This window comes from Aquila chrysaetos, chromosome 26, assembly GCF_900496995.4.
Source record: "Aquila chrysaetos chrysaetos chromosome 26, bAquChr1.4, whole genome shotgun sequence".
In the NCBI taxonomy this organism is placed as follows: domain Eukaryota; kingdom Metazoa; phylum Chordata; class Aves; order Accipitriformes; family Accipitridae; genus Aquila; species Aquila chrysaetos.
Window position 1 is genome coordinate 1,351,402 of NC_044029.1, and position 27,256 is coordinate 1,378,657.

Genomic DNA, 27,256 nt, shown 5'->3' on the forward strand with positions numbered 1-27,256 from the left:
GTGGAAGCTGGCTCCTGGGAAGAGCTCTCCTTTCCCACCCACAGACGCCAGGCCCCAGCAGCCCAAAGACTTGCCCGATCTGTCCCACCTCCAGGGACATATGTAGAAGCCCCGCTCCCTTTCTGCTCTCCCTTCCCCTTCTTTCTCCATTAGACATGTTGACGATCATCCCCTGCTTACCTCACCCCACACCCACCACACCTCTCCTCCCCTCCCCAGCTGCTCCATCATCAGACAGACTTTGAGCATCTGAAGCCAAAGGAGCAGCCAGGGGACACCTGTAAAACGTCCCTAGGAAGAAGAAGAGCGGGGCATATTGCATCCCGCCCAGCCTTCGGGCACAATCTTCCCTGCCCCAATGCCTGGAAGGAGAAGGCAGGGGAACAGCCTGCCAGAGAGGCAGCCAAAGATATGGAAGGCAGCCTCCCGAATAAGGTCAGTGGTACCAAGGGCAAGTCTTGAGCCCGGGGCTGACTGTACCTCTCCCCACCGGCAGCCTGGGCATCCCCGGAGGCATTAGGAGCAGCAGAGAGCGAGACCCTGCAGGGGAGGACACACGGGAAACACGGAGGAGCGCTTCCACCAGAGATGCACAATCAGGCGACCGGCTCTGGCCAGGAAGGTGCCACACTCCAAAAGTAACATTCCCAAATGGTGTGTTTAGTGCTCAGCAGTGCAGAGAAGGCCAGAGGGATGGAGGTGTGTGCAAAGGCTAAAGCCAGGATGCGTGGCCATCTGTCAGGCTCATGAAGGCTGAGGCGTAGGAGATGGGAAGGGGATCAGACGCCTCTCTAGGAGAAGTGCCGTGGCATGATGGAGCAGACCCATTGCGGCAGTCATCCCGATTGCCCCAGCAAACAGGACCCCAACGCGAAGTGAGGATGCGTGTGATGGAGCTGCTTGTGCCTCCTTCATGTGGCAGCAAAACGGCAAACTCCCCTGCGGTGCTGAGGTCAGCGGAGGAGTCGGCTGATCACCAGACCCAAATCGTAACGCCCTTTTCCTTCCTGAATGACAGAAAAGTGAGCGGTGTGAGGCGAAATCGCGTGACCGCCCCTCGTGAGAGGACAAAAGTGCCTCCTGCCAACGCGTGTTTCCTCACTGGAACAGAGGTCTCACCTCGGTGCTCTCTGCTCGTACCCCAATTTCGCAGCCAGCAGCCCCAGTGTTAGTTACCGGCCATACTCAGCCCCAAGGCTTCCTTCTGTGTCCCCGCCATTCACCAGCTATGGCCTGCTAGGCTTTATTTGCTGCAAACCTTCCACTCCCACCCCTGATTTCTCCCACCGTAACCCCAGCCCAAGCTATGTGTGATCCGAACCACCTCAATCCAGATCCTTGTCCTTCTCAGTGCTAAAATTATTCCACGCACGCAGGCTGGGTAGGAAGGCACCTCCCCACCGCTACCTGCCTGATGGCCCTATCCATCGAGCTTCTCTTCTTCCTCCCGTATTTCCCTTCACCTCCCTTGTGCTCTCGGATGCGAGTGCCTATATTACAGGCTCACAACCTCTGTACCACCCGGAGGGTTCCAGACCATGCCTAGATGTGGAACGACTAGGTGGGACTCCATGAACAGCTTCATGGCTAGGTGTCCCACACGTACCCCTCCCCAACACACACCTCTCTACCAGACCCAGCACCAAGGCTGCTTACAGGACAGGACAAGCAGTTCTGGACCCGGCCAGGAGGACTAAAGGAAGGAGAATTTTACCCCTTACATCACTCGAGGTTTCACAGGTTTCCTGTCGCGGCAGGCAGCTTGCCGCGTCCGCGCCGTGCCTGCGTAGGCGCCGCGTCTGCAGGCGAGGGGGAGTCGGGGCAAAGCTGGGTCTGGGAAGCGGAGGGAGGGGAGCAGCGTTCAAAGTGCAAGAAGGGCGAAGTGGTCAGTGAACGCCGACAGTGTTGGGGTTGGCACTGGGATGGTCGGTCACCTCCACAGAAGTGTCCAAACAGAACGAACTCGTCTCGGCCCCCACGGACACCCAAGCTGCTCTAGTAGCACAACTTTCCTGGGTGAGCTTAGCCCGGTCAGTTATTCACGTCGGTCAGCGCAGCTGGGAGAAGAAAGTGCAAACCCGCCACCGCTTTGGATGGCAGTGGCAGCGCTCGGCCTGTTTTCTTGCTCATATTTATTAGATGACGCAGCATCAGGGAGGAGCATTGCATCAGGCTCCCACGACCTTCAAAACTGAAAGAGAAACCAGAGGCAGCTGTTTGTGACACACCAGGGGCTGCGGTGTCAGAGCCCAGACGCCACGGGACCTGGCAGCAGCCACAGACGGGCTCGGCTCGCCGGGGTGGCACCTCGGCCCTCTCCAGCGAGTTTCAGCTCCGCACCCAGCCAGATGGGCAGCCCGTAAGTATCCTCCACTGGGTCCCCCACCTTTTTAATGCCGCTGGCATCGGGGAGAGCCGCCAGGAGAAGAAGTGGTGCTGCAGGATGCAAATGTCTGGGAGGGAGCAGTTCCTTCCCCAGCTGCGGCACACTTTTGGGACAGTTCCTCCGCAGCCTGGTCCGCGTACCGCCGGCTGGTTTCTGTTTGCCAGCAATCCCTAACTTGTCAGCGGCCTTTCTTCCCCTGTGGTTTCCCTGCAGCTGATCCTGCCTGAGGGGGAAAGAGGGATCCTGGGGAGGAGCAGGTGGCTTAAAGGAAAGGTTCCAAGTCCAAAGCTGCCTTCCTTTCCCACCACTCTTGCGTGGCATTACTCCCCCCAGCAGCCAGGGAGGAGGGGATGCAGGAAAGCCAAGGCACTCAGCCAGCAGCTCGCTGGGGGGGACGCACAGCCCCAGCCTGGCAAGCCGCTCACCTGCCCGTGAGTCAGCAGAAGGAAGGGCCCCGCCGTCCCGGCAGCACGGAGGGTCCCTACAAGCCCCATCTCACACACAGAGACCCCAGGGAGCTCCCGAGCCGCGCACACGCAGCCTTTCTCTGCCCGGGAGACAGACACAGAGCTCTCCCGTGGCGCAGTCCGGTGCTGCCAGCGATGCCAGCCCAGAAACAAGGGGGCTGAAGCCCGGCTGGGGCTCCCTGTGCCATGCTGGGGTTCCTCTTTCTTGCATCCTTGATGGAGAGCCGCAGACTGTCCCGTCCAAGGGCACAGGCACCTCCTTAGAGCCGGAGGGGCTGCAGATGTCAGGGAAAAGCCCCAGCTGGACACGGGCTGACAGCTCTTTCCTGTTTATCCCCTGCGTCTCGGCCGGGCTGCCTCCAAACCGGCCTCGGGGCCGAGCTGCAGAACTCAGGAATGCCAAGTCTGGGACACCAGGTCTCAGTTTTCGTTACCAAACCATCCGTCGCCGCCAGGCCAGCCGTGCGCTCTCTGCCCCAGCTGGCACCCGCATCGGACGGGTTTCAGTTTCTGTCCCTGTCGCAGTCACGCCTGGGGACAGGGATTTTACCTGCTGGGCTGGGGACACAGCGGGAGGCTGAGGGGGAAATCTGCCCGCAGTTTGGCAGAGCGAACAGAGGAGCATCGCTGGGAAAAAAAAAAACACAGGTCTTTATAGACATGAGCCTCAAAGCAGAGGGGAGGGCAGAAATACCATTGGATTTCCCCGGGCCCTCATACACACAGAGATCACGTAACAGCACAGGGTCTCCGAGGTGGCTCTTCTTCACCCCTGCCATGGATTTCCACGAACCTGCTAGGAATTTAATTCTCTGTCCCCTCTCTAGTAAACATGTGCAATTTTTAATTACTTTTATATTTTATGGAGGTGGGGGAGGGTTAATAAAAAGTAACACGAAATGATTGAACGAAAAGCCCGTATTTCTACAGGCCTGCCTCCCTTAGTAAACCAGTCTAAAGAAACACGACAGCAAGGGTTAGTGGGTGAGCAGGGCCAGGAGCCAGCTGGGCTGTACTGGTCCCAGCTCTGAGCTCTAACACAAATGCCTGGGGAGCTGGTCAGCTAACCAAGAGCCCCCTCCAAGCACAGCTTGCTCTCCCTCCGAGGGCTGCGAGGCAGCGTGGCAGGGAGAACAGCGGGCAGGCCTAAGCCGTTGTGGGACAGGGAGAGGAAGAGCAGCAATGCCTGGCTGCAGGAGAGATGTGTAAAGCCAGATAAAACACCAGGGGCGCGACAAACCCTGGTGCAATTACATGTGCAAGAGGTCTCGTTCTGCAGCACGCTCTGGGGCCAGGCACAGATCTTTTCCTGGTTGTTTGTGTCTCCGTTGTAGATTCAGAACCATGGGCATCCTCCGTGTGACCATCCAGTCTCTCCAGAAGCCTGTTGCGAAGACCTCCAAGGGAAGCTACAAGAAGTAGTGAAGTAGTGAGCAGGGGAAGGGGACAGGTCAGTGTCTGGATGCTGTGACCCCCTTCCATGGCGTGTGTGCTCCTCCTGGCTATGATTGTGGAGGACAAGAAGTTTGGGATACAGAAGCTTTATCCCTGTGCACATTAAACATTGGTGCCCCACTCCCAAGTATCCAGGGAGACAGGGAGCGTGGGGGGGATGCTGAAGGGTCTCTACTCACCAGCACTGCAGCTAGGTACCAGGTACAGATTGAGTGGGGTCTCTCCTGGCACTCTAAAAACTCAGAGGCTGTACTAAATCCACAAGCAGCTGTGGGGTGATGGCCTGGGACATCGGGATGATATACCACTGGGCAACGGACAGTGGAGGGGAGACAGCAGGACCGACGTTGTGAACTTCTTGAGGGAAGGTGGTAAATCACAGGAGATAGCGCTTGGCATAGGCAGGAAAGGGGTTATTTGCAGAGCCTCAAGCCGGAGGCTGAGCCTGAAGCCAAGGTCTGAGCTCCTTGCCCTGTGTTTGTGTCTCTGTACAGACTCGGGTGGGCAGCGCTGCGATGCTGCGTGGCTCTGCAGCCAGTGGTACCCCTTCCTCATGCCACTTCCCTGTTTTTCAGTGCAAATCAGAAGACTGCAGGAGGGCACTGAGGACAGTCCACGTTTCCAGGACAGGAGCAGGGACTCGGGTTTGCCAGGCAGTCTGAGAGAGGAGCGAGGAGGATGGCAATCGCAGGTCTGTCTCCATAGCCTCAAAGGAGGGCAAGTGGCTGCAGGTGGGTCCGGGGTGTCTCTTTGTGGTGGACGACTGCCCGACTGCGTGGGGCATCGGTCCTCAGGCAACCGGGACAGAGGAGCACCATGTCTGCCGGCCTCGCGGGGAGCAGGGCTGCAGGCAATCAGCCCTGCTGTGCCCAGAAACGTGCAGGCGCACACGGGCCTCAGGGGCATGTGGATGCTGGAAATGAGTGGCATCAATGGCACCAAGTGTCCCAGAGCTGGGGGGGGGGGGGGGGAGGCAGGGGGAGCCCCGCACTTCAGATCTTGTCGTGCCTGCATTTTACTCACTTGTCCAAAGATCACAAAGGATGTCCTTGTCTGGCCACAACTGAAAGAAAAGCATTTTCCCAGAATAGCTCTTAACCCCTTCCTTACCAGACAACAGTGTTTTGCTCCCCTCTCACCACTGCAGTTTACTGACAAATGCTTCTCTTGTCCATGTCATGGTTTAACCCCAGCCAGCAACTAAGCACCAGGCAGCCGCTCACTCACTCCCCCCCCACCCAGTGGGATGGGGGAGAAAATCGGGAAAAGAAGCAAAACCCGTGGGTTGAGATAAGAACGGTTTAATAGAACAGAAAAGAAGAAACTAATAATGATAATGATAACACTAATAAAATGACAACACCAATAATGAAAGGATTGGAATGTACAAATGATGTGCAGTGCAATTGCTCACCGCCCGCCAACCGACACCCAGCTAGTCCCCGAGCAGCGATTCCCCGCCCCCCTTTCCCCCCAGTTCCTATACTAGATGTGACGTCCCACGGTATGGAATACCCTGTTGGCCAGTTTGGGTCAGGTGCCCTGGCTGTGTCCTGTGCCAACTTCTTGTGCCCCTCCAGCTTTCTCGCTGGCTGGGCATGAGAAGCTGAAAAATTCTTGACATTAGTCTAAACACTACTTAGCAACAACTGAAAACATCAGTGTTATCAACATTCTTCACATACTGAACTCAAAACATAGCACCTAGCAGCTACTAGGAAGACAGTTAACTCTATCCCAGATGAAACCAGGACAGTCCAACATGAGACCGTGGTGCAAAGGGCACATGCGGGGCTAAGGGAGCCATACTGTCCTCCCAGTGATGGTCCACACACAGGACATCATTAAAGCCACCTTTGCTGTGACCAAAAATACACACACCCCCACCCAGTAACACATGCACAGCACAGTCAGAGACGCTCCTGCTCTACTTGCAAGGGGAGTCCCGAGACCTCAGGGCCACAGGCTCAGAGCACACCTTGGGAAGGGTGCCATGAGACACAACCACCAGTGGGTTCCCCCCTTCGTGTTTTGCAGCAGGCGTCCCCACAGCAGGCTGTACCACGGTACCAAGAGAGCACGCAGGCGCCAGGATGGGTCTGCTGCAGCAGCGGTGCACCGGGCACCTGCTGTGTGCACTGACCTTCCTTCAGGCTGCTGGAAACTTGGCCTTGATGCTCTATGCGCTGCTCTGGGAAGCCGGGAACCTGGTCGACCTCCCTGACAAACGCATTGGCTTTTACAACTTCTGCCTGTGGAACGCGACAACTGGGGAGCTGCAGTGCCTGGAGTACAAGCATCTACAGGTGATGGGCATCAGCCTACCAGGAATGGTGCTAGCCAGGGTTTGTGTGTACGCCTGCCTGGTCTTCAGCATCTTCTACCCCGTTTTTGTTGCACACGTGAAGTGCAGAGAGGAGAGAGAGGGCTGGAAGGCGATCCTCATCATACTTATCATCAAGATGATAATCCTGTCTGGAGGCCTGGGTATGTTTCTTTTCCAAACCTCGCAGTGGATTCACCTCTCTGATTTCACTGGGGGCTTCCTGGCATTGCTTGGGACTCAGGCTCTGCTACTGCTCCAGATTCTCACTGCCACTATGTACCTCAGCTGGGCCAAGCAACACACATCCGTGTCAAAGCCCTTTTACTGACGGGGCCCTGCCCGTAGGGACTTGAGAGTGAAGAAGGTGCAAGCGCTATTGATAACATGCTATAAAAGAGTAATCCCACTACAGCTTTAGTCACTGGTAGGAATGTGATCCGTAGTCCAAAGGCCCATATCCAGCCTCTGGCAAACGGCTGCGTGCAGTGCTCCTGCAGCAAGCAGGCAGCAGACACCAACACCCACAGCACGGCGTGGAAGCTTTCTGGGAACAGCAGCGTGCAACACACCCCTCGGCCTGGGGCGCAGCATCATAAGCGACAGCATTTCTGGCCCTGACCCAGAGGAGAGCGAAGGGGACGGATCAGAACCAGCACACAGTGGACGCAACCCTCTGGCCATATCTAGCCTAAGTATAAGCAGGCAGAGAAGCAAACAGGCTTCCTTTCTTGGCGTTGCCCAAAGAGACTCTGCTCCTTCTCCACCTCCCGAACTAACCAGGGACGCCTTCGAAGCAACTGGAGGAGCTGTGGCTTCACGCTGCCATCACAGCAGCGGCAGCCCCAGAGGCGCACTGGAAATACTCTTCAGCAGGAGCACCTGGACTTCACCTGCTGGAATAACACCTGGAGCGACTCTGCTTCAGTTCATTCGGGTGAAGCGGCCCACATCCAACCCCAAGCAGCAGCAGAGCCCCTGGAGGGGCAGCCCAACGACTTGCTGAGCACCGAACGCAGCTCTAAGGAGGAGGGTTTCCACGAGGAAGCAGAGGATTTTGGCACAGAGCCCCAGGTTTGTCCCCACTTCCATTACGGGGCTGAGCCCAGCAGTCCGGCAGCCTTTGAGACTCCAGGAGAACGGGTTCTGCGCGAGGGCAGGTCACCGCAAAGCTAGCTCAGGCCAACGCACGCCCCGTGCAAGCGTGTGCTCGGGGAGCAGCGCAAGGGCTGCCGAAGGCTGGGGTGCAGTGCCCCAGCTGGGCCATCACAGCCGGCGCACCGGATGGGGTCTCTCCGCCTTAGCGGCGGCGCACAGCACCGCTCCGTGCCACGTCTGTAACCTCGCACAAAGCGGCGCCTGCTTTCCCCCCCATCCCCTTCGGGACACCAGGGTCCGTTTTCTCTCCTGCTGCCGTCTCGGTGGGGGTGTGGCTGGTGACGCTGGTTTGACCGATTCTGCGTTTCATTAAAGGCTCTCGCACCTGCCCTGGCTTCGTGCGCTTTGTTCATCCCCGCTTCAGACTGGCTCTTGCCACTGAGCCATCCTCATCCCTCCCCAGACCCCCATGCACCCTGCCATGGGGTCAGCCCCCTCAGAACGGTCCCTGCCCCTGCCAGTCTGCTCCCACCCGTGTCCTCCCCAGCTGTGGGAGGCCTGCCCGAGCCTGGAGGCAAATTCAGCGGCAGGCCCAACGGGGACAGCCTGCCAGGCCCCGCGGCAGCTGTCACAGAGGGACCGCAAGGACAAGGGAGCCCCAAGGCTGAACCGCGACTGTTCGGCTCCGCAGAGCCAGCACAAGCCTGCCAGGGCCAGCAGCTCCCTGCTCCCCTCGAGCCCCAACGCCCACCCACCAAAGGGACACGCACAGGAACCCAGATGTGCTCTTTAATCTCTCCGTGCTCCGAGATGCCGAACAAAAACGAACACAACCTGACCCGGAGCCAAATCCCGCTGAACCCAGCACACACCGGGAGAAGCGAGTGCCCCCTTCCTTTCCCCCATGGCTTTCAGGGGCCTCCTACCAGCTCCACAGGCTACCAACACAGCAGATCCGCAGCCCGCTCCAGGTCCTCCTCCCACCGTCCCGGGCGTCCCCGCGGCTCCTGGGCAGCGGCGGAGCAGGCAACGTCAGCTGAAAAAGATCTCCCTGACGTATTTCAGAGCATCGTCCTCAGAGTCCTCCCAGCCTGCCCTCCCCGCCTCGGCACCGGGAGGGGACGGGAGAGCCGGGCTGCGGCCGCTGCCTCCCCCGGTGCTGGCCGTGCTTCCCGGAGCCTCCTTTGGCGTTGCCTGGAGCTCCTGCTCCTCCTGGCTCCCGGACCGGGCCTTCTCCTCACCTTCCTCGCGCTGCAGGCTCTAACCAAAGGGAAAAACAACCAGACCCGGCTGTGCGCGAATTGCACCCCGAGGGGCAGAGGGAGCAGCCCGCCCCCCCCACCGCGGGACACCCCCGGCCGGTCCCCAGCGAGCCGCCGGCGGCGGCAGCGCTCCCTGCCCGCTCCCCCGAGCCCTTCCCGCCGCCAGGACCGTGTGTGCGTGTCCCCCCCCCCCCGGGGGGTCCGGGCTCACCTCCGCCAGGACCGCCAGGGCCACGTCCACCAGCTCCGCCTCGTTCATGCAGTACACCGCCGCCCTGCCAACCGCGCGGGGAAGACGCTCAGGGCGGACCGGGCCCGGTCTCGCCCACCCGCCCGCCCCAGCGGCGCTACCTGGGACCCGCCGCCTGCCGCTGCCGCCGCTGCCCGCCCTCGGCGGGGGGGGTCCCCGCCGCGACCACCCGCTCGTCCCCCGCCGCCTCCATCCAGGCCGGCAGCACCCGCCGCCTCCCGCCCGCCGCCATTTCCCGCGCGGGGCGGGGCCGCCCCCTGGTACCGCCCCCTTGGAACAGCCCCCTTGGAATCCCCCTTGGAACCGCCTCCCCTTGGAACCGCCCCCTTGGAACCGCCTCCCCTGGAACCGCCCCCTTGGAACCGCCCTCTTGGCACAGCCCCCCCTTGGGACCGCCCCATTGGACCCGCCCCCCTTGGCACAGCCCCCCTTGGACCCGCCCCCTTGGCACAGCCCCCCTTGGAACAGCCCCCTTGGGACCGCCCCCCTTGGAACAGCCCCCTTGGAACCGCCCCCCTTGGCACAGCCCCCTTGGAACAGCCCCCCTTGGACCCGCCCTCTGGGGACCGCCCCCCTTGGAACAGCCCCCTTGGGACCGCCCCCTTGGGACCGCCCCCTCCTCCCCGGCCGCCACGCCCCCTCTGTGACGCCCCGTTGCTAGGCTGCCCCCTGCCGGCGCGGACGGCGTCCTGCGCGCAGCGGGAGCGACCGGAGCTGCCGAGCGGCGGCCGGCGCTCGGGGCTCGGCTCTTCTCGCCCCTTCTCCGCCCGGTTTTTCCCCGGGGAGACCGCCCGGGGCTCGGCAGAGCCCGCCGGGCGCCATCCCCGCGGCGGCATGCAGCGGCTCTTCTCGTTCTGCCTGGGGAGGGTGCGGCGGCCGCCGCCCTCCGACGGCGATGCCGGACCCTGCGCCGCCGAGACCTCCGAGGTCCGGGAGAAGCCCCGGGGCGGGCTGCACGGCGCGGCCGCCGGAGGTGACCTGGCCCGGCTGCAGCGGCACTGGTGGAGGAAGAGATTCCGCATCAACGGGCGGGACGCGGAGAAGCAGTAAGGGGCGGGCGGCGCCCGGAGCAAAAGCCTCCGGCCACCCCGGCGGAGCCCAGCCCGGTGGCGAGCGCCCTTAGGAGCCGGGCCGGCTCCCGGCCGGGGCGGGAGGCGGCGACCCCCTGCCCGTCCCCCCTGCCCTGCCCCGCCAGCCCGGCCCCTGCAGCGCGTCTTCTGCGGAGCCCAGCAGCCCTTCGCCCAAGCAGAGACGGCTGCTTTCCTGTTGCCCGACGGAGCGGCTTGCTTGAGCGGGGGCATGGACTCGCAGAAAGACGCTGTTAGAAACCCCGTCCCCTCTGTCTCTGGGACACGCCTGGCGTGGGACTGGTCGGGGGTGGGGGGGGAACCCAGGGCTTCCGCAGACTCCACGCTCTCCGTAGCCTCCGTAGCCTCCGGACTGCCAAGACGCGGTCTCCTTCGCTGGGCCGGGCGGCCGGGCAGTCCTGCTGGAGGCAGGGACCAGTGCCTGGGCACAGGAGTCTGTCCGTGCAGGTTCATTGACACGGCTGCGGAAATGCCTCCCGACTCCAGGGATGTGCTGGGGATTTTTCCTGGCCAGCCCCAGGCTTTGGGTGTGCCGCTGCTGCCACCAGCTCTGGACCGCGGAAGCTTGCTTTCAGCTTGTTTTTTGCCAGTTGAGGCGTGTGGCCCTGCGCGGCGGGCACCGCAGCCTGAAACGGTGTCTTCAGCTGTCCGTGCTGACTGAATGTGTTTCGTTTCTAGGACGCCTCTGCACCTGGCTTGTGCGAACGGCCAGGCAGATGTCGTCCGATTCCTAGCAAGAAAGAAATGCCAGCTAAACCCTCGTGACAGCTTTAAGAAATCACCGCTGATGAAGGTATGTGGAATATGTTATGCTGTTGCGCATTGGGATTACCGATTACGCGCTGAACGATACGTACCTTGCATGATTCTTTACATAGGCCTGCGTAGAACCAGGTACGTTGTAGTCAGCGGGGAAGGGGCATATGTTGCCTAATCTTTGAGGACGCTTATACTTCCCACTGTTGGGAAGATGCGGGAGTTCTGACAGTGAGAAACGTAGATGTTGGAAGTTATTCCTCCTTTGTGTCTTATTTCCAGGCAGTAGAGCACCAGCACAAAGACTGCGTGGCTATTCTGCTGGAGCATGGTGCCAACCCTAACCTCAGAGATGCTAGCGGCCACACTGCGCTTCACCTGGCTGCCATCACTGCTAGCAAACCCCTAGTCGAGCTGTTACTTGAGCACAATGCCGATATTGAAGCTCAGAATAAGGTTAGCTTGGACTTTGGGTAAGGTTCCTCTTCCCAAAACTTGCTTGACTTTTCTGTGTTATTCTAAGGGAGATGATTTCCCCTTTCAGTTGGGATACACTCCGCTTACTGTTGCGATCGCCGAGCGCTCTGAAGAGTTGGTGGAGTTCCTTCTTCAAAAAGGAGCTGACGTGCATGCTCAAGATAAGAATAAAAGGTGAAGGGTTTGTCAAAAGTGCGCGTGGGACTCCTTTAGCATTCTTCAAGTTGGACTGAGGGGAGGCATAGGAATGAGCTTTGAAAAAGAACCAGGAGCTGCCCAGAAGGAGCTCCTTCTGTATGACTTGTGAAAGCAGACCCACACTTGGCTGCTTTCTTACCTCAGGGGACAATTTCTGCCCTGAGGACTGCAAGAAAGTGTTGGCTGTGGTGCCGCACGCACGCGCGCGCGCACACACACACACACACACACACACATGCCCCGAGCCTGCTCTGGGCAGGTGGTTGGCCTGGAGACCTCCTGAGGTCCTGCCAACCTGAATTCTCCAACGCTTCCACGTATTTGGCTGTGCTTTCACTCTGCCTGTAGGAGAAGGGAAATGAATTCTTTGGGGAGCAAAGAGGGACTGAAGGAATGGCAATGCAATGTCCGCAGAAGCTGATGTATTTCCTATCTTCTCTCGGATGCTTTAGGACCACTCTTATGGTTGCTGCTCTTGCTGGGGATATGAATATAATAAAAATTCTTCTGCAGTATGGTGCTGATCTTTCTCAGGAAGACCTGTCTGGCTGCACAGTTCTACATTACGCCAGAGCGTCTCGGCATGCTGTGTAAGTGTTTTACATCCTCATTAGAGCAGCCGCATTCTCAGAATGTGCGTGCTGATGTACGGCCCTTTTTGGTAACATCACTGCGGTTTAGTGAGGCATTGAGACCTTTGTTGAAGCTGGGCTCGGTGATGTCTTCTCGTGCATCTCTTTCCGTGTCAAGACTGGATTTGGAAGTTGAGGAAAACTTCCCCCCACAGTTCCCTCTGAGAATGCACCTGTGTGCTGCCAAGCTCCACTGCACTCAACTGACTAGCAACTACTTGCCTTTTGTTTCAGAGGGGATCTAACTGATATCCCCTGAGGTCAGCTCTTCAGCGGTTTTCCTTCTCTCGTGGGTAGCTTTGCACCCCTGGCCGTTCCTTCACTAAGGTGGCTATGTGTGCTTAACAGCTAGGCTGAAGGAAAGAGCCCACTTTCCTAGTGACGGTAGCCTAGTGATGGGTGAATGAACGGCATTATTCCCACGAGCATGCCTTCTCTAGCCAAAAACAGCTGCCCGTGACCTCTTGTCACTGGGCCTTGACTTCATTTCTTCTCCCCCTGCCCCTTCTGTCAGCCTGGATTGATGGGGAGCAGGAGAGAAGGGTGCCTGGGTAAACTGTGGAGTAAAAACCCCTTTAGGAGTAAAGCATGGCTGAGGATTGCTCTAGCAAAACAAGATGTTCGTTCCTTCCCTCCAGGCTTCTGGCACAGTATCACTGTTGTGCTAATGCACCACTTTGCATAGCAGCCTTGGTCTGGAGCACGTTTTCAGTATTTTCTTTTCTTGTTTGGGGGGTTTTTTTTTGGTTTTAGTTCTGCTTATGAAGCAAACCGGAAAGTGGTCTCTCTCCAGAGCCCCACCTGACCCTCAGCCAAGGTTGTTAGAAGATATCACCTATACAATGTAGTTAACCCCTGCAGTGCTTGCAATGCAACCACAATCTTTGTTGGCCTCTTGATATCCCAATTAGGAGCTCTCTAAACTCTCTGGTCCTCTGACTAACCATGGGAATTTCTTAAGCCCTTCAAAGTCAGGACTGGGTTTGAGGAGGCGTTACCCCAGCTTCACGGGAAGAGTAGCTGCAGCATTAGTGTAGCATCCCACTGAGGTAGAAGCCTTGTAGTTAGATGTCAGTCTGCCAAGGGTTGTCTTAATCTCAGTGGCCCTCAAAACGGAGAGGGGGTTTATCGGATGAGACTGTAACCAGTGGGGCTGAGATACTCCAGAGACAAGAATAAGCACCTGCAGCATGAACATGCCTGGAGTGAGTATTTCAGCCTCCAGTACTAGTGCAGTAAGGTGCCGCTGGGTGTGGGTGTTACCCTTTACCAGCTGGCTATGAATATGGCTCGGATGGCTCATGAATGGCTGTTGCTCTTCCAGCACAGAGTGTATGCAAGTGGGGGGGTATTTTTAACAACTGCATTTCCTTCCTTTCTGTATATAGTATAGAAAAGCAACTGGAGCAATACATGGGCTGTGAAATGAGGGGAGAATGTTCTGCAGGAGGCACAGAAGGCCCAGCAGTACTTGACAGCTCTTGCTCTGGGAAGAATGCTGACTCTCCCTTGGGCACCCCTACACTGACCGGAGCAGGTAGGATCCTGCACCGTGGAGGAGGTGATGAAGACAAATCACTGGCCAGTAGGAGAATCATAACCTCTTGATCGGATGAAGGGCTTGAAAGATGGGGAAAGGCAGACTGAAATGAGCACTCACAGCAGCGTCTCGCTTCTTGCCTCCTTTGTAGGTGCCTTCCCAGCAGCAGGAGCACAAGAAGAGGAAGATGATGACTCCTCTTTTGAATATGAGGTAGAATCATAGAATCATAGAGTCGCTTAGGTTGGAAAAGACCCTTAAGATCATCGAGCCCAACCGTAAAGCCAGCACTGCCAAGCCCACCCCTAAACCGTGTCCCCAAGCGCCACGGCTACGCGTCTTCTAAATACCTCCAGGGATGGTGACTCAACCGCTTCCCTGGGCAGCCTGTTCCAGGGCTTGATAACCCTTCCAGCGAAGACATGTTTCCTAATATCCAATCTAAACCTCCCCTGGTGCAACTTCAGGCCCTTTCCCCTTGTCCTGTCGCTTGCTACTTGGGAAAAGAGCCCGACACCCCCCCCTGCTACAACCTCCTTTCAGGCAGTTGCAGAGAGCGATAAGGTCTCCTCCCAGAAGCCTCCTTTCCTCCAGGCTAAACAGCCCCAGTTCCCTCAGCCGCTCCTCACAGGGCCTGTTCTCTAGACCCTTCAGCAGCTGCGTTGCTCTTCTTTGAATGCGCTCCAGCACCTCAAGGTTGGCCTTGGAGTGAGTGAGGGGCCCACAACTGACCACAGTACCTGAGGTGCGGCCCCAGCAGTGCCAAGTCCAAACGCACAATCACGTCCCTTGGCCTGATGGCCACGCCATTTCTGATACAAGCCAGGACGCTACTGGCCGCCTTGGCCACCTGGGCACACTGCTGGTCATATTCGACCGGCTGCCGACCAACACCCGCAGGTCCTTCTCCGCCAGGCAGCTTTCCAGCCACTCTTCCCCTTCTCTGAAGGAGGCAATGGGGCCCCACGGGGCTCGCTTGCTTCCGAGCCCCTTTCCCTCTGCTGCTGCTGCTTCCACCACACACTCGTAAATGGGACCTTGACATGCCGGCGCTGCAGGGAAGCTGTTCAGTTAGGACTGGGAGGCAGTGAGGCCAAGCTAATGACCCGGGTCTCCCAGCAGCTGGCCTTTCAGCTGGATTTCTCGTAGAGCATTGAAGCAGTAAAGCTTCCTGCCAGCTACAGTCCTCTGAAACCCTAGAAGGCTGGTGCTGTCAGGATTGCTTGTTTTCCACCACACAGCGCTCTGCTCCGGATCCAGTCAGTGTCAAATGGTTGCCCACAGGGCCTACTCTCTAGACGCTTGGCTGCTTCTGCCTAGGTCCTCTCTGCCTTGGGCAGGTGTACATCGGCCCCTTTTGAAAGCCCTGCTCAACAGAGATGCCCAACACGCTGGCTGTGTTTGCCCTTTCCGTTCTTTCCATCATCTGATACCACGTTACGCCTGTTGGCTGAAGCGGGAGCTTTGAGCGTGGAAACGCGTTGAGAAGGAGTCTGTGCCAGTTCTCACGCACATCTTTTAAATTACACAGTCGGATTGTGAAGCTCCAGCGAAAGCGTCGGCCGACGAGCTGCCTCCTGCTGCAGATGGAAAGGGAGCGTGCGCGCAGCCCGTTGCAGAGGAGAGCGGCAACGGTAATTTCCTGACGCACTAAATGGTTACCTTTGTAAGCTTCTCTGCACTGAAGCAGATGGGGAAAAGCAGAGTGAAAGAAGCACTCACAGCAGCGTCTCGCTTCTTGCCTCCTTTGTAGGTGTCTTCCCAGCAGCAGGAGCACAGGAGCAAGATGATGACTCCCCTTTTGATTCTGAGGTACAATCATAGAATCATAGAGTCGTTTAGGTTGGAAAAGACCCTTAAGATCATCGAGCCCAACCGTAAACCCAGCACTGCCAAGCCCACCCCTAAACCGTGTCCCCGAGCGCCACGGCTACGCGCCTTCTAAATACCTCCAGGGATGGTGACTCAACCGCTTCCCTGGGCAGCCTGTTCCAGGGCTTGATAACCCTTCCAGCGAAGACATTTTTCCTAATATCCAATCTAAACCTCCCCTGGTGCAACTTCAGGCCCTTTCCCCTTGTCCTGTCGCTTGCTACTTGGGAAAAAAGAGCCTGACACCCCCCCCGCTACAACCTCCTTTCAGGCAGTTGCAGAGAGCGATAAGGTCTCCTCCCAAAAGCCTCCTTTCCTCCAGGCTAAACAGCCCCAGTTCCCTCAGCCGCTCCTCACAGGGCCTGTTCTCTAGACCCTTCAGCAGCTGCGTTGCTCTTCTTTGAATGCGCTCCAGCACCTCAAGGTTGGCCTTGGAGTGAGTGAGGGGCCCACAACTGACCACAGTACCTGAGGTGCGGCCCCAGCAGTGCCAAGTCCAAACGCACAATCACGTCCCTTGGCCTGATGGCCACGCCATTTCTGATACAAGCCAGGACGCTACTGGCCGCCTTGGCCACCTGGGCACACTGCTGGTCATATTCGACCGGCTGCCGACCAACACCCGCAGGTCCTTCTCCGCCAGGCAGCTTTCCAGCCACTCTTCCCCTTCTCTGAAGGAGGCAATGGGGCCCCACGGGGCTCGCTTGCTTCCGAGCCCCTTTCCCTCTGCTGCTGCTGCTGCTTCCACCACACACTCGTAAATGGGACCTTGACATGCCGGCGCTGCAGGGAAGCTGTTCAGTTAGGACTGGGAGGCAGTGAGGCCAAGCTAATGACCCGGGTCTCCCAGCAGCTGGCCTTTCAGCTGGATTTCTCGTAGAGCATTGAAGCAGTAAAGCTTCCTGCCAGCTACAGTCCTCTGAAACCCTAGAAGGCTGGTGCTGTCAGGATTGCTTGTTTTCCACCACACAGCGCTCTGCTCCGGATCCAGTCAGTGTCAAATGGTTGCCCACAGGGCCTACTCTCTAGACGCTTGGCTGCTTCTGCCTAGGTCCTCTCTGCCTTGGGCAGGTGTACATCGGCCCCTTTTGAAAGCCCTGCTCAACAGAGATGCCCAACACGCTGGCTGTGTTTGCCCTTTCCGTTCTTTCCATCATCTGATACCACGTTACGCCTGTTGGCTGAAGCGGGAGCTTTGAGCGTGGAAACGCGTTGAGAAGGAGTCTGTGCCAGTTCTCACGCACGTCTTTTAAATTACACAGTCGGATTGTGAAGCTCCAGCGAAAGCGTCGGCCGACGAGCTGCCTCCTGCTGCAGATGGAAAGGGAGCGTGCGCGCAGCCCGTTGCAGAGGAGAGCGGCAACGGTAATTTCCTGACGCACTAAATGGTTACCTTTGTAAGCTTCTCTGCACTGAAGCAGATGGGGAAAAGCAGAGTGAAAGAAGCACTCACAGCAGCGTCTCGCTTCTTGCCTCCTTTGTAGGTGTCTTCCCAGCAGCAGGAGCACAGGAGCAAGATGATGACTCCCCTTTTGATTCTGAGGTACAATCATAGAATCATAGAGTCGTTTAGGTTGGAAAAGACCCTTAAGATCATCGAGCCCAACCGTAAACCCAGCACTGCCAAGCCCACCCCTAAACCGTGTCCCCGAGCGCCACGGCTACGCGCCTTCTAAATACCTCCAGGGATGGTGACTCAACCGCTTCCCTGGGCAGCCTGTTCCAGGGCTTGATAACCCTTCCAGCGAAGACATGTTTCCTAATATCCAATCTAAACCTCCCCTGGTGCAACTTCAGGCCCTTTCCCCTTGTCCTGTCGCTTGCTACTTGGGAAAAGAGCCCGACACCCCCCCCTGCTACAACCTCCTTTCAGGCAGTTGCAGAGAGCGATAAGGTCTCCTCCCAGAAGCCTCCTTTCCTCCAGGCTAAACAGCCCCAGTTCCCTCAGCCGCTCCTCACAGGGCCTGTTCTCTAGACCCTTCAGCAGCTGCGTTGATCTTCTTTGAATGCGCTCCAGCACGTCAAGGTTGGCCTTGGAGTGAGTGAGGGGCCCACAACTGACCACAGTACCTGAGGTGCGGCCCCAGCAGTGCCAAGTCCAAACGCACAATCACGTCCCTTGGCCTGATGGCCACGCCATTTCTGATACAAGCCAGGACGCTACTGGCCGCCTTGGCCACCTGGGCACACTGCTGGTCATATTCGACCGGCTGCCGACCAACACCCGCAGGTCCTTCTCCGCCAGGCAGCTTTCCAGCCACTCTTCCCCTTCTCTGAAGGAGGCAATGGGGCCCCACGGGGCTCGCTTGCTTCCGAGCCCCTTTCCCTCTGCTGCTGCTGCTTCCACCACACACTCGTAAATGGGACCTTGACATGCCGGCGCTGCAGGGAAGCTGTTCAGTTAGGACTGGGAGGCAGTGAGGCCAAGCTAATGACCCGGGTCTCCCAGCAGCTGGCCTTTCAGCTGGATTTCTCGTAGAGCATTGAAGCAGTAAAGCTTCCTGCCAGCTACAGTCCTCTGAAACCCTAGAAGGCTGGTGCTGTCAGGATTGCTTGTTTTCCACCACAGAGCGCTCTGCTCCGGATCCAGTCAGTGTCAAATGGTTGCCCACAGGGCCTACTCTCTAGACGCTTGGCTGCTTCTGCCTAGGTCCTCTCTGCCTTGGGCAGGTGTACATCGGCCCCTTTTGAAAGCCCTGCTCAACAGAGATGCCCAACACGCTGGCTGTGTTTGCCCTTTCCGTTCTTTCCATCATCTGATACCACGTTACGCCTGTTGGCTGAAGCGGGAGCTTTGAGCGTGGAAACGCGTTGAGAAGGAGTCTGTGCCAGTTCTCACGCACATCTTTTAAATTACACAGTCGGATTGTGAAGCTCCAGCGAAAGCGTCGGCCGACGAGCTGCCTCCTGCTGCAGATGGAAAGGGAGCGTGCGCGCAGCCCGTTGCAGAGGAGAGCGGCAACGGTAATTTCCTGACGCACTAAATGGTTACCTTTGTAAGCTTCTCTGCACTGAAGCAGATGGGGAAAAGCAGAGTGAAAGAAGCACTCACAGCAGCGTCTCGCTTCTTGCCTCCTTTGTAGGTGTCTTCCCAGCAGCAGGAGCACAGGAGCAAGATGATGACTCCCCTTTTGATTCTGAGGTACAATCAGAGTCGTTTAGGTTGGAAAAGACCCTTAAGATCATCGAGCCCAACCGTAAACCCAGCACTGCCAAGCCCACCCCTAAACCGTGTCCCCGAGCGCCACGGCTACGCGCCTTCTAAATACCTCCAGGGATGGTGACTCAACCGCTTCCCTGGGCAGCCTGTTCCAGGGCTTGATAACCCTTCCAGCGAAGACATTTTTCCTAATATCCAATCTAAACCTCCCCTGGTGCAACTTCAGGCCCTTTCCCCTTGTCCTGTCGCTTGCTACTTGGGAAAAAAGAGCCTGACACCCCCCCCGCTACAACCTCCTTTCAGGCAGTTGCAGAGAGCGATAAGGTCTCCTCCCAGAAGCCTCCTTTCCTCCAGGCTAAACAGCCCCAGTTCCCTCAGCCGCTCCTCACAGGGCCTGTTCTCTAGACCCTTCAGCAGCTGCGTTGCTCTTCTTTGAATACGCTCCAGCACCTCAAGGTTGGCCTTGGAGTGAGTGAGGGGCCCACAACTGACCACAGTACCTGAGGTGCGGCCCCAGCAGTGCCAAGTCCAAACGCACAATCACGTCCCTTGGCCTGATGGCCACGCCATTTCTGATACAAGCCAGGACGCTACTGGCCGCCTTGGCCACCTGGGCACACTGCTGGTCATATTCGACCGGCTGCCGACCAACACCCGCAGGTCCTTCTCCGCCAGGCAGCTTTCCAGCCACTCTTCCCCTTCTCTGAAGGAGGCAATGGGGCCCCACGGGGCTCGCTTGCTTCCGAGCCCCTTTCCCTCTGCTGCTGCTGCTGCTTCCACCACACACTCGTAAATGGGACCTTGACATGCCGGCGCTGCAGGGAAGCTGTTCAGTTAGGACTGGGAGGCAGTGAGGCCAAGCTAATGACCCGGGTCTCCCAGCAGCTGGCCTTTCAGCTGGATTTCTCGTAGAGCATTGAAGCAGTAAAGCTTCCTGCCAGCTACAGTCCTCTGAAACCCTAGAAGGCTGGTGCTGTCAGGATTGCTTGTTTTCCACCACACAGCGCTCTGCTCCGGATCCAGTCAGTGTCAAATGGTTGCCCATAGGGCCTACTCTCTAGACGCTTGGCTGCTTCTGCCTAGGTCCTCTCTGCCTTGGGCAGGTGTACATCGGCCCCTTTTGAAAGCCCTGCTCAACAGAGATGCCCAACACGCTGGCTGTGTTTGCCCTTTCCGTTCTTTCCATCATCTGATACCACGTTACGCCTGTTGGCTGAAGCGGGAGCTTTGAGCGTGGGAAACGCGTTGAGAAGGAGTCTGTGCCAGTTCTCACGCACGTCTTTTAAATTACACAGTCGGATTGTGAAGCTCCAGCGAAAGCGTCGGCCGACGAGCTGCCTCCTGCTGCAGATGGAAAGGGAGCGTGCGCGCAGCCCGTTGCAGAGGAGAGCGGCAACGGTAATTTCCTGACGCACTAAATGGTTACCTTTGTAAGCTTCTCTGCACTGAAGCAGATGGGGAAAAGCAGAGTGAAAGAAGCACTCACAGCAGCGTCTCGCTTCTTGCCTCCTTTGTAGGTGTCTTCCCAGCAGCAGGAGCACAGGAGCAAGATGATGACTCCCCTTTTGATTCTGAGGTACAATCATAGAATCATAGAGTCGTTTAGGTTGGAAAAGACCCTTAAGATCATCGAGCCCAACCGTAAACCCAGCACTGCCAAGCCCACCCCTAAACCGTGTCCCCGAGCGCCACGGCTACGCGCCTTCTAAATACCTCCAGGGATGGTGACTCAACCGCTTCCCTGGGCAGCCTGTTCCAGGGCTTGATAACCCTTCCAGCGAAGACATGTTTCCTAATATCCAATCTAAACCTCCCCTGGTGCAACTTCAGGCCCTTTCCCCTTGTCCTGTCGCTTGCTACTTGGGAAAAGAGCCCGACACCCCCCCTGCTACAACCTCCTTTCAGGCAGTTGCAGAGAGCGATAAGGTCTCCTCCCAGAAGCCTCCTTTCCTCCAGGCTAAACAGCCCCAGTTCCCTCAGCCGCTCCTCACAGGGCCTGTTCTCTAGACCCTTCAGCAGCTGCGTTGATCTTCTTTGAATGCACTCCAGCACGTCAAGGTTGGCCTTGGAGTGAGTGAGGGGCCCACAACTGACCACAGTACCTGAGGTGCGGCCCCAGCAGTGCCAAGTCCAAACGCACAATCACGTCCCTTGGCCTGATGGCCACGCCATTTCTGATACAAGCCAGGACGCTACTGGCCGCCTTGGCCACCTGGGCACACTGCTGGTCATATTCGACCGGCTGCCGACCAACACCCGCAGGTCCTTCTCCGCCGGCAGCTTTCCAGCCACTCTTCCCCTTCTCTGAAGGAGGCAATGGGGCCCCCACGGGGCTCGCTTGCTTCCGAGCCCCTTTCCCTCTGCTGCTGCTGCTTCCACCACACACTCGTAAATGGGACCTTGACATGCCGGCGCTGCAGGGAAGCTGTTCAGTTAGGACTGGGAGGCAGTGAGGCCAAGCTAATGACCCGGGTCTCCCAGCAGCTGGCCTTTCAGCTGGATTTCTCGTAGAGCATTGAAGCAGTAAAGCTTCCTGCCAGCTACAGTCCTCTGAAACCCTAGAAGGCTGGTGCTGTCAGGATTGCTTGTTTTCCACCACAGAGCGCTCTGCTCCGGATCCAGTCAGTGTCAAATGGTTGCCCACAGGGCCTACTCTCTAGACGCTTGGCTGCTTCTGCCTAGGTCCTCTCTGCCTTGGGCAGGTGTACATCGGCCCCTTTTGAAAGCCCTGCTCAACAGAGATGCCCAACACGCTGGCTGTGTTTGCCCTTTCCGTTCTTTCCATCATCTGATACCACGTTACGCCTGTTGGCTGAAGCGGGAGCTTTGAGCGTGGAAACGCGTTGAGAAGGAGTCTGTGCCAGTTCTCACGCACATCTTTTAAATTACACAGTCGGATTGTGAAGCTCCAGCGAAAGCGTCGGCCGACGAGCTGCCTCCTGCTGCAGATGGAAAGGGAGCGTGCGCGCAGCCCGTTGCAGAGAAGAGCGGCCAACGGTAATTTCCTGACGCACTAAATGGTTACCTTTGTAAGCTTCTCTGCACTGAAGCAGATGGGGAAAAGCAGAGTGAAAGAAGCACTCACAGCAGCGTCTCGCTTCTTGCCTCCTTTGTAGGTGTCTTCCCAGCAGCAGGAGCACAGGAGCAAGATGATGACTCCCCTTTTGATTCTGAGGTACAATCAGAGTCGTTTAGGTTGGAAAAGACCCTTAAGATCATCGAGCCCAACCGTAAACCCAGCACTGCCAAGCCCACCCCTAAACCGTGTCCCCGAGCGCCACGGCTACGCGCCTTCTAAATACCTCCAGGGATGGTGACTCAACCGCTTCCCTGGGCAGCCTGTTCCAGGGCTTGATAACCCTTCCAGCGAAGACATTTTTCCTAATATCCAATCTAAACCTCCCCTGGTGCAACTTCAGGCCCTTTCCCCTTGTCCTGTCGCTTGCTACTTGGGAAAAAAGAGCCTGACACCCCCCCCGCTACAACCTCCTTTCAGGCAGTTGCAGAGAGCGATAAGGTCTCCTCCCAGAAGCACTCCTTTCCTCCAGGCTAAACAGCCCCAGTTCCCTCAGCCGCTCCTCACAGGGCCTGTTCTCTAGACCCCTTCAGCAGCTGCGTTGCTCTTCTTTTGAATACGCTCCAGCACCTCAAGGTTGGCCTTGGAGTGAGTGAGGGGCCCACAAACTGACCACAGTACCTGAGGTGCGGCCCCAGCAGTGCCAAGTCCAAACGCACAATCACGTCCCTTGGCCTGATGGCCACGCCATTCTGATACAAGCCAGGACGCTACTGGCCGCCTTGGCCACCTGGGCACACTGCTGGTCATATTCGACCGGCTGCCGACCAACAACCCGCAGGTCCTTCTCCGCCAGGCAGCTTTCCAGCCACTCTTCCCCTTCTCTGAAGGAGGCAATGGGGCCCCCACGGGGCTCGCTTGCTTCCGAGCCCCTTTCCCTCTGCTGCTGCTGCTGCTTCCACCACACACTCGTAAATGGGACCTTGACATGCCGGCGCTGCAGGGAAGCTGTTCAGTTAGGACTGGGAGGCAGTGAGGCCAAGCTAATGACCCGGGTCTCCCAGCAGCTGGCCTTTCAGCTGGATTTCTCGTAGAGCATTGAAGCAGTAAAGCTTCCTGCCAGCTACAGTCCTCTGAAACCCTAGAAGGCTGGTGCTGTCAGGATTGCTTGTTTTCCACCACACAGCGCTCTGCTCCGGATCCAGTCAGTGTCAAATGGTTGCCCATAGGGCCTACTCTCTAGACGCTTGGCTGCTTCTGCCTAGGTCCTCTCTGCCTTGGGCAGGTGTACATCGGCCCCTTTTGAAAGCCCTGCTCAACAGAGATGCCCAACACGCTGGCTGTGTTTGCCCTTTCCGTTCTTTCCATCATCTGATACCACGTTACGCCTGTTGGCTGAAGCGGGAGCTTTGAGCGTGGAAACGCGTTGAGAAGGAGTCTGTGCCAGTTCTCACGCACGTCTTTAAATTACACAGTCGGATTGTGAAGCTCCAGCGAAAGCGTTGGCCGACGAGCTTGCCTCCTGCTGCAGATGGAAAGGGAGCGTGCGCGCAGCCCGTTGCAGAGGAGAGCGGCAACGGTAATTTCCTGACGCACTAAATGGTTACCTTTGTAAGCTTCTCTGCACTGAAGCAGATGGGGAAAAGCAGAGTGAAAGAAGCACTCACAGCAGCGTCTCGCTTCTTGCCTCCTTTGTAGGTGTCTTCCCAGCAGCAGGAGCACAGGAGCAAGATGATGACTCCCCTTTTGATTCTGAGGTACAATCATAGAATCATAGAGTCGTTTAGGTTGGAAAAGACCCTTAAGATCATCGAGCCCAACCGTAAACCCAGCACTGCCAAGCCCACCCCTAAACCGTGTCCCCGAGCGCCACGGCTACGCGCCTTCTAAATACCCTCCAGGGATGGTGACTCAACCGCTTCCCTGGGCAGCCTGTTCCAGGGCTTGATAACCCTTCCAGCGAAGACATTTTTTCCTAATATCCAATCTAAACCTCCCCTGGTGCAACTTCAGGCCCTTTCCCCTTGTCCTGTCGCTTGCTACTTGGAAAAAAGAGCCTGACACCCCCCCCGCTACAACCTCCTTTCAGGGCAGTTGCAGAGAGCGATAAGGTCTCCTCCCAGAAGCCTCCTTTCCTCCAGGCTAAACAGCCCCAGTTCCCTCAGCCGCTCCTCACAGGGCCTGTTCTCTAGACCCTTCAGCAGCTGCGTTGCTCTTCTTTGAATGCGCTCCAGCACCTCAAGGTTGGCCTTGGAGTGAGTGAGGGGCCCACAACTGACCACAGTACCTGAGGTGCGGCCCCAGCAGTGCCAAGTCCAAACGCACAATCACGTCCCTTGGCCTGATGGCCACGCCATTTCTGATACAAGCCAGGACGCTACTGGCCGCCTTGGCCACCTGGGCACACTGCTGGTCATATTCGACCGGCTGCCGACCAACACCCGCAGGTCCTTCTCCGCCAGGCAGCTTTCCAGCCACTCTTCCCCTTCTCTGAAGCAGGCAATGGGGCCCCACAGGGCTCGCTTGCTTCCGAGCCCCTTTCCCTCTGCTGCTGCTGCTGCTTCCACCACACACTCGTAAATGGGACCTTGACATGCCGGCGCTGCAGGGAAGCTGTTCAGTTAGGACTGGGAGGCAGTGAGGCCAAGCTAATGACCCGGGTCTCCCAGCAGCTGGCCTTTCAGCTGGATTTCTCGTAGAGCATTGAAGCAGTAAAGCTTCCTGCCAGCTACAGTCCTCTGAAACCCTAGAAGGCTGGTGCTGTCAGGATTGCTTGTTTTCCACCACACAGCGCTCTGCTCCGGATCCAGTCAGTGTCAAATGGTTGCCCATAGGGCCTACTCTCTAGACGCTTGGCTGCTTCTGCCTAGGTCCTCTCTGCCTTGGGCAGGTGTACATCGGCCCCTTTTGAAAGCCCTGCTCAACAGAGATGCCCAACACGCTGGCTGTGTTTGCCCTTTCCGTTCTTTCCATCATCTGATACCACGTTACGCCTGTTGGCTGAAGCGGGAGCTTTGAGCGTGGAAACGCGTTGAGAAGGAGTCTGTGCCAGTTCTCACGCACGTCTTTTAAATTACACAGTCGGATTGTGAAGCTCCAATGAAAGTGTCGGCCGGTGTATGGCTTCCACCTGCATACAAACTTGGAGCATGGGCGCAGGCCTTTGCAGAGAAGAGCGGCAACGGTAATTTCCTGACGCACTAAATGGTTACCTTTGTAAGCTTCTCTGCACTGAAGCAGATGGGGAAAAGCAGAGTGAAAGAAGCACTCACAGCAGCGTCTCGCTTCTTGCCTCCTTTGTAGGTGTCTTCCCAGCAGCAGGAGCACAGGAGCAAGATGATGACTCCCCTTTTGATTCTGAGGTACAATCATAGAATCATAGAGTCGTTTAGGTTGGAAAAGACCCTTAAGATCATCGAGCCCAACCGTAAACCCAGCACTGCCAAGCCCACCCCCAAAACCGTGTCCCCGAGCGCCACGGCTACGCGCCTTCTAAATACCTCCAGGGATGGTGACTCAACCGCTTCCCTGGGCAGCCTGTTCCAGGGCTTGATAACCCTTCCAGCGAAGACATTTTTCCTAATATCCAATCTAAACCTCCCCTGGTGCAACTTCAGGCCCTTTCCCCTTGTCCTGTCGCTTGCTACTTGGGAAAAGAGCCCGACACCCCCCCTGCTACACCTCCTTTCAGGCAGTTGCAGAGAGCGATAAGGTCTCCTCCCAGAAGCCTCCTTTCCTCCAGGCTAAACAGCCCCAGTTCCCTCAGCCGCTCCTCACAGGGCCTGTTCTCTAGACCCTTCAGCAGCTGCGTTGATCTTCTTTGAATGCGCTCCAGCACCTCAAGGTTGGCCTTGGAGTGAGTGAGGGGCCCACAACTGACCACAGTACCTGAGGTGCGGCCCCAGCAGTGCCAAGTCCAAACGCACAATCACGTCCCTTGGCCTGATGGCCACGCCATTTCTGATACAAGCCAGGACGCTACTGGCCGCCTTGGCCACCTGGGCACACTGCTGGTCATATTCGACCGGCTGCCGACCAACACCCGCAGGTCCTTCTCCGCCAGGCAGCTTTCCAGCCACTCTTCCCCTTCTCTGAAGGAGGCAATGGGGCCCCACGGGGCTCGCTTGCTTCCGAGCCCCTTTCCCTCTGCTGCTGCTGCTTCCACCACACACTCGTAAATGGGACCTTGACATGCCGGCGCTGCAGGGAAGCTGTTCAGTTAGGACTGGGAGGCAGTGAGGCCAAGCTAATGACCCGGGTCTCCCAGCAGCTGGCCTTTCAGCTGGATTTCTCGTAGAGCATTGAAGCAGTAAAGCTTCCTGCCAGCTACAGTCCTCTGAAATCCTAGAAGGCTGGTGCTGTCAGGATTGCTTGTTTTCCACCACACAGCGCTCTGCTCCGGATCCAGTCAGTGTCAAATGGTTGCCCATAGGGCCTACTCTCTAGACGCTTGGCTGCTTCTGCCTAGGTCCTCTCTGCCTTGGGCAGGTGTACATCGGCCCCTTTTGAAAGCCCTGCTCAACAGAGATGCCCAACACGCTGGCTGTGTTTGCCCTTTCCGTTCTTTCCATCATCTGATACCACGTTACGCCTGTTGGCTGAAGCGGGAGCTTTGAGCGTGGAAACGCGTTGAGAAGGAGTCTGTGCCAGTTCTCACGCACGTCTTTTAAATTACACAGTCGGATTGTGAAGCTCCAGCGAAAGCGTCGGCCGACGAGCTGCCTCCTGCTGCAGATGGAAAGGGAGCGTGCGCGCAGCCCGTTGCAGAGGAGAGCGGCAAACGGTAATTTCCTGACGCACTAAATGGTTACCTTTGTAAGCTTCTCTGCACTGAAGCAGATGGGGAAAAGCAGAGTGAAAGAAGCACTCACAGCAGCGTCTCGCTTCTTTGCCTCCTTTGTAGGTGTCTTCCCAGCAGCAGGAGCACAGGAGCAAGATGATGACTCCCCTTTTGATTCTGAGGTACAATCAGAGTCGTTTAGGTTGGAAAAGACCCTTAAGATCATCGAGCCCAACCGTAAACCCAGCACTGCCAAGCCCACCCCTAAACCGTGTCCCCGAGCGCCACGGCTACGCGCCTTCTAAATACCTCCAGGGATGGTGACTCAACCGCTTCCCTGGGCAGCCTGTTCCAGGGCTTGATAACCCTTCCAGCGAAGACATTTTTCCTAATATCCAATCTAAACCTCCCCTGGTGCAACTTCAGGCCCTTTCCCCTTGTCCTGTCGCTTGCTACTTGGGAAAAAAGAGCCTGACACCCCCCCCGCTACAACCTC

The 27,256-nt window shown here is 57.4% G+C and overlaps 3 protein-coding genes across 3 annotated transcripts; 2 read left to right on the top strand and 1 right to left on the bottom strand.

The window, feature by feature from the left end:
* The first annotated feature begins 2,180 nt into the window (after positions 1-2,180).
* TMEM140 (transmembrane protein 140) lies at positions 2,181-8,117 on the top strand. Its single transcript, XM_030002744.2, has 4 exons — positions 2,181-2,359; positions 4,188-4,303; positions 4,884-4,999; positions 6,346-8,117. The coding sequence occupies exons 3-4, from the start codon at positions 4,987-4,989 to the stop codon at positions 6,960-6,962; spliced, it is 630 nt and encodes a 209-aa protein (XP_029858604.1). The 5' UTR covers positions 2,181-2,359; positions 4,188-4,303; positions 4,884-4,986; the 3' UTR covers positions 6,963-8,117.
* A 385-nt stretch (positions 8,118-8,502) lies between these two features.
* On the bottom strand, positions 8,503-9,503 carry CYREN (cell cycle regulator of NHEJ). Its single transcript, XM_030002745.1, has 3 exons — positions 9,343-9,503; positions 9,203-9,266; positions 8,503-8,989 (listed from the first exon to the last, which is right to left on the bottom strand). The coding sequence occupies exons 1-3, from the start codon at positions 9,471-9,473 to the stop codon at positions 8,762-8,764; spliced, it is 423 nt and encodes a 140-aa protein (XP_029858605.1). The 5' UTR covers positions 9,474-9,503; the 3' UTR covers positions 8,503-8,761.
* Positions 9,504-9,862: 359 nt separating this feature from the next.
* On the top strand, positions 9,863-26,767 carry LOC115336067 (ankyrin repeat domain-containing protein 30A-like). Its single transcript, XM_030002577.2, has 18 exons — positions 9,863-10,287; positions 11,008-11,122; positions 11,368-11,541; positions 11,630-11,736; positions 12,213-12,350; positions 13,781-13,929; positions 14,084-14,145; positions 15,464-15,566; positions 15,686-15,744; positions 17,067-17,169; positions 17,289-17,347; positions 18,666-18,768; positions 18,888-18,946; positions 20,260-20,362; positions 20,482-20,540; positions 25,062-25,164; positions 25,284-25,342; positions 26,660-26,767. Exons 1-18 carry the CDS (start codon positions 10,076-10,078, stop codon positions 26,765-26,767), a joined length of 1,875 nt encoding a protein of 624 aa, XP_029858437.2. The 5' UTR covers positions 9,863-10,075.
* Positions 26,768-27,256: the final 489 nt, after the last annotated feature.